Genomic DNA, 6,000 nt, shown 5'->3' with positions numbered 1-6,000 from the left:
AAAAAAAAAAAAAAGAATCCCCCAAGCTCGCCGAGCCGGAAGCCGAGCCGGAAGCAACACGAAGCGGTCTGGGAGATGCTCCTCACTCACGTGCTCCAGCCAGCACATCTGCGCGGGGCATCTGTGGGAGGCTGCTCGTGGGCGCCACTATGGGGATTGAGCGAGGTGACACCGAGGCACAAGGCAGGCATTGCTGGAGTCTGAGGAGCTCGTGGTCCCCTCTGTGTCTTCCACAGCCAGCGCTACTGCATGTGCAACCCCGAGGTGGTGCAGCAGTTCCACAACCCCGATACCATCTTCATCCTGGCCTTCGCCATCATCCTCCTCAACACCGACATGTACAGTCCCAATATTAAGCCTGACAGGAAGATGATGCTGGAGGACTTTATCCGAAACCTGCGAGGTGAGCGGGCGGGGCTGGGGTCGGAGGGGCGTGGCCATTGCTCAGGGCCTGTCCTGCTTCCTGTGAAGTCTGTGAGTCTGAGTCCCAATCATAGATTCCACAGTGGGCTGGGAAGGTGGCTTGCTCACCAGGCATCATGGGGGTCTCCTGGTACCCACACTCCGCTCACAGCAGGGGCCCTGGGGCAGTACAAATACGGCTCAGTGTGTGACACCTGCCCTCAGCACTGGACTTGGCGCTGGGCAGTACCAACCCTTCCCACTCCACTGCTTACAAAGGAGAAACCAGGGGCAGGGCCTTTGGGCCCTCGGCCTGCCTAATTCAGCCTTGCAGTAACCTTCTGGCATTTGCCAGCCAAGTCCTTCTCTGGTGGACACGGCACTACTGAGAGGGACCAAACTTTTTTAAAAAGCAAGTGTTATATATGCTGGTGATACCTTCTTGGCATTTTTAAAAAATCAAAGCTATACACACATAATATACTTTTTAAATTTTTTGTCTTTTTGAGACAGGGTCTCGCTATGCAGTTCAGGCTGGCCTTGAGCTCACTTTGTAGCCCAGGCTGGTCTCAAACTCACCGTGATCTTCCTGCCTCAGCCTCCCGAGTGCTGGGATTACAGGCGAGCGCCACCATGCCTGGCTTATATACACATAATTTAATAAAATAATTCTACCAGGCTCACTACAGAAAATTAGTCCCTGCCTCTCTCACCACTCTCCTCAGAGGTGCATGTTTTCAACTTCTAGAGCTGTTTATTTTTATATTTATTTATTTATTTATTGCAGTGCTGGAAGGTGTTTACCCAGAGTTTTGCACATGCTAGGTAAATATTCTACCACTAAATTACATTCCAGGCGTGTTAGCTATATATTTTGTTTCCTCTGAACCAATAAATAACATGCTTTTGTCTCAATTTTTCTTTTTTTTAAAAAAATTGGTGCATATGAATAAGCTGCTCTAGTCTCAAGAACACCAGGCGCCTGAGACAAGCTACGTGGATAAGCTGTTAGGTAGAGGGGTTTCATGTGACATTCAACCTCCCCAGTGTATAAATAAATGCACTGCAGCCCTTGGGGTCCGCTCCTCCTTCTCCTCCTTCTCATCCCCCACCTCCTCCTTGTCCTCTTTTTTTTTTTTTCTTTTTTGAGACAGGGTCTCACTATGCAGGTCGGGCTGGTCTTGAGCTCACTTTGTAGTCCAGGCTGGCCTCAAACTCGCAATGATCCTCCTGCCTCAGCCTCCCGAGTGCTGGGATTACAGGCGTGTGCCACCACGCCCGGCTCCTCCCCCTCCTCTTTCTTTCCTTACTTTTTCTCCCATCAGGAGAGAGGGTTCCATCTGGCCTTGGTTTTCTGTAAAAATAAATAGATAAATAAACATTGGTATAAAATACACTCTGCACAGGGTGCAGAGATGCCTGTGTAATCACACCTGTATTACAGACTGATCGTCGCCATCATCCCAGAATGTTCTTTTGTATTCCATCCCCTCTGACACCCTCGCTTAGCCTTACATTATTCTGCCTTCTAACACCCTTAAACAGTTTTGCCGACCCTTGAGCATTAGACAGTGCACAGTACATATACACTGCTATCTGGTTCCTTTTATACACTATTACTTGTTAACGCTTTGAAATGATAAGCGTTATCTTTTAATTTCCCATTATAGACTATCAGAAGTTAGCTCATCGTCATCCACCTTCTCCAAACCATCCCCACCGAAACCAGTGTTCTTGTTACAAGGAGCAAGTGAGCATGACCCAGAGCTGCCTCTTGAAGGATGCAGTGGTCACAATTCCTTTCTAGTTCTACTTTCCTAGGAGTCACTACTTGTCTTCTTTTCCGTTCGCTTAGCTCTCTCGGTCCCTGCCACCAGCCTCTCCCCCTCTTTCCCCTGAGAATGAAGTTCCTGCCCCTCCCTGTGGACCTGGGAGGGTCTCAGGAGTTTTGTCTTGGAGCTGCCTCTCCTGGACCCCCCAGCTCTGCTCCGTCTGCACGGGCACACACTGACCTCCTCACCTTGCTCCCACGCTGGAGCGCTGGTCTCTGGATGTCGCAGCTTCCTCGATAGTCAGTTGACTTCCAGAGAAAAGGCACATCAGAAACAAAAATTAGAGATCTTACATTTTTTAAATATATCCTTCACGTCACTATGGATTGGAAGTTTGCTAGGAATAGAGATTCGGGTTGGAAACATGTAAGTCAGGATGTGGAAGGCATGCCTTAGATTTTAGCTGACAGAGCTGCTCTGCCATTCTGATTTCTGACCTTGGTGTATGTTATGCTTTCTCTCTTTGGAAACTTGTTGGTTCTTCTGTTCACCTTTTGTGCTCTGAATTTTCTCAGTGATGTGCCTGCAGAAGGTGCTTTTCTCATTGTTGTGCTTAGTAGTGGGTTGGTCCTTTCAGTCTAGAAACACGTGTCCTCCAGTTGTTCCTCAGAATTGTTCCTGAGAATGATTGTTCCTCAAAATCCCCAGAGATCTGATAACAGGACCCCCCAATACTCAAGTTCTTTATATATATGAAATTGTGTAGTATTTGCATTTAACCTATGCATGTCCTCCTATATACTTCAAATCATCTCTAGATTACTTAGGATGCCTAATACAACGTAAATTCAATGTAAATAGTTGCTATATATTGCTTAGGGAACAATGACAAGAAAAAGTCTGTATATATTCGTGACAGGTGCAATTTTTTAAAAATATATTTTTGACTGGTGGGTTTTGGAACCCATAGATGCAGAACCCATAGATACAGATGCCTGCGGAATTGTATATAGTGATTTATTTTCTCCCTGTTCTCTGTACTCTTTCTTGTAATCCTGTTATTCAGATGTTGGATCTCCTATTTGGCCTAATTTTTATAGCTTCGCATATGCCATCCTTGTTTCCTTGGTTGGCCCTATGGGTCAGTGGTGCCTCGGTTCACGAACTTAATTCCTTCCATGATTCTGGTCACAGACTGAATTGGATGGGAACCACATCAAATTTCCCCAGAAAGTCAACACTGAACCTAACCGTTGAATTTGATTCTGTTCTCTTCCAATTTGGTTTGCAACCAGAACCATAGAAAGAATTAAGTTCATGAACTGAGGTACCACTGTATGTCCCTCAGTCTTATCTTTCAAGCATGTGACTAAGTTTTCCATTCCTGCTCTCTTTTTAAAAACTTACTCTTCACTTCTCATAGCTGTTTTTTGTTCTCTAAATGTCCTTTTATAGCACTTTATTCTTGTGGATATGACATTTTCTCATATCTCTTTGAAGATAGAATATGTTCTTATTTGTTTTAATTTCTTCCTGCTTGCTCCCATTTCTTCTGGGGTTCCTTCTCCTGTTTTCCCCCTATTTCTTTCTCTTTTGGGTTACAGACTTTCCATATTCAAGAGCCACTGAAAAGATGATCAAAACCTCAGGGGACATGGGTGAGGGCTGCTGCCGGTGTCCTTTCTCTCAGGGTGATTTAATTGAGCTGTGTCATGGGGTGATCCGTATTGCAGTATCTTTAGGTATTTCTCTTATGGTGGTTGACTACCCAGCAAACACAAAGGTCTGTTCTGTTGCCCAGGGAGTACAATTCTGGCTATTGCTGTGCTGAGATCTTTTTAACAAACGGGGTGAGGGCCCTCTCATGCAGATATCTGCCTCATCCCCCCATTTTCAAGGCAGATTCCAACCACTGGCTGGTACTGGGGTTCCCCAGCCCCAGGCTCATGGTGCACCCTTCCCAGAAATGAGCCGCCAGTCTTCTGCTGGAGCGAGGAAGGAATAGGGAAGCCTAAATGATGCTAGCTGATTTCCAGCCTGTTTTCCTACCTCTAGCCCACTTACCTTCACCTCGGGACTCCTATCTCTCCCAGTTCTGAGCCCTTCGGTGGGATGTCCAGAGCTTCTAAGCCTTCTGCTAGCTCACATTTCAGCTTTCATAGGTGTGCTAAGCTGTCCAATCATGCATCCACTTTCCAGGCCCCGGTGCGCTCTCCCTTCCTCTGTCCTCTGTCTTTGTGGGTTTATGCCTTTTGGAAACATTCCTTTTCACCAGGTATTCTGAAGGACCAGAGGCAAGTTGGGGAACTGGACACCTGTGTGTGGCCTGTCTCCCTTGTTGCTCTTTCTTGCCTGCAGCTTGATTTCCTGCAGGGCTTCAAGGTACGGCAAGGCTCATTTGCCAGACCAGAAACCAAAGTAACAAATGGAAGAAACAGGGACAAGAGGGGAACTGCTCATCGAAGGCGTGATGTCCTCTCAGAGGTTGAGAAAACTGCTATCATAGTCGCTCTATTTTAAATTTTTCCCTTTTGTAAAAGAAGCATGTAGGCATTAAAGAAAGATTTGCAAAACGTAGAAAGAAGAATTGTTTTAACTGCGTGTTTCTACAGCAGAGGAAATTTGTTTTCATGTTAGCATATTTCCTGCTAGTACTGTTTGGTTGCTGGAGCATTAACATTGCAAGGTAGTAGGCATGGAGTGGAGGGTCGGCTGCCTGCATCGCCACAGACCCCAGGCTGCTCCTCTTTGCTTCCTGTACAATCCCTCAGCCCAACACTCCTCCTGAGCAGAGAATCTTGTCACCCATTCCGCAAGGACTCGCTCAAGACAGAACTCCCTACTGGAGGGGAGTTGAAGCCCAAGAAAAGGAGATCCCAATGCAAAAGGACAGGTCTTTGGAAAGCTGCTCACACAGTGCGGGTCAGGAGAAGTCAGGACAAACACCGAGGACAGTAGAACCCTGGGAGCAAAGATGCCCACAGGAGCCTGCATTTGGCCAACAGGAAAGAGTACCGAGTGTGGGAGGTTCTTGTTGAGATGCATCAGCTGACGAGGCTGGAAATGTGTAGTACTTGTGGTGCCTGGCGAAGAAGTTTGTCCTTACTTTAATGGGTCTGAGAAGCCAACCACTGAAAGCTTTGGATCAAGACAAAACTGCACCCACCTCCCAGAGCATCAGTCTAACCGTCTTACTGCTCTGACCCTCCGCACTCACACACCTCTCTTTCTCCCTCTGTGTTGCTAGGTGTGGATGACGGTGCTGACATCCCCAGGGAGCTGGTGGTAGGCATCTACGAAAGGATACAGCAGAAGGAACTCAAGTCCAATGAGGACCACGTCACCTATGTCACCAAGGTGGAAAAGTCCATCGTGGGCATGAAGACAGTAAGTGTCTGCCACAGAGCAGCGTTTGCCATGGGTGGGGCAGCTTCCTCTTCCATGTTTCCAAGCCACCCCATCTCCTGTTCCCTCGCCTTGCTTTCTTCCTGGCCTCTCCTTCTACTCTCCTCCCTACTTTTCAAAACCTACAACGATGGTGTTCCAGACACTGTCTTTTCCCTTGCTGGTTTCCTCCCAGTTGTCAGGAAGTACTGCCCAGTGGTCTAGGGTTGCAGCCTCTGGATGTCCAGGTGGAAAGTTTAGCATCTGCTTCTTAGGCAGGATAAATACCAGGCACTGCTGGACATTTCCGGTGAACAGACAGCAGGAAATGGGCTCAGGTAGGCTGTGGGATCTCAAGCCAAGCAGGTGCCCCATTGTTGTGATCTGTGTCACAGGTGACATGGTCTAAGTATGCAATAATTTTTAAAGCCAGCACCCTCTG

General features: G+C 47.4%; 1 protein-coding gene across 1 annotated transcript in view; it reads left to right on the top strand.

Annotated features, from left to right (window-relative positions):
- The window catches only part of Iqsec3 (IQ motif and Sec7 domain 3), a 101,174-nt gene that overhangs the window by 79,079 nt on the left and 16,095 nt on the right, over positions 1-6,000 (top strand). Inside the window, exons 6-7 of the mRNA XM_013520013.1 lie at positions 237-403; positions 5,422-5,561. Coding sequence (XP_013375467.1) covers positions 237-403; positions 5,422-5,561 — 307 coding nt within the window. The remainder of the gene's footprint in view (positions 1-236; positions 404-5,421; positions 5,562-6,000) is intronic.

Source organism: Chinchilla lanigera, unplaced genomic scaffold, assembly GCF_000276665.1.
Source record: "Chinchilla lanigera isolate Chin_1 unplaced genomic scaffold, ChiLan1.0 scaffold00053, whole genome shotgun sequence".
Taxonomy (NCBI): domain Eukaryota; kingdom Metazoa; phylum Chordata; class Mammalia; order Rodentia; family Chinchillidae; genus Chinchilla; species Chinchilla lanigera.
Note: the sequence above shows the minus strand (reverse complement) of the source record. Positions and strands in the feature narration are given on the sequence as shown.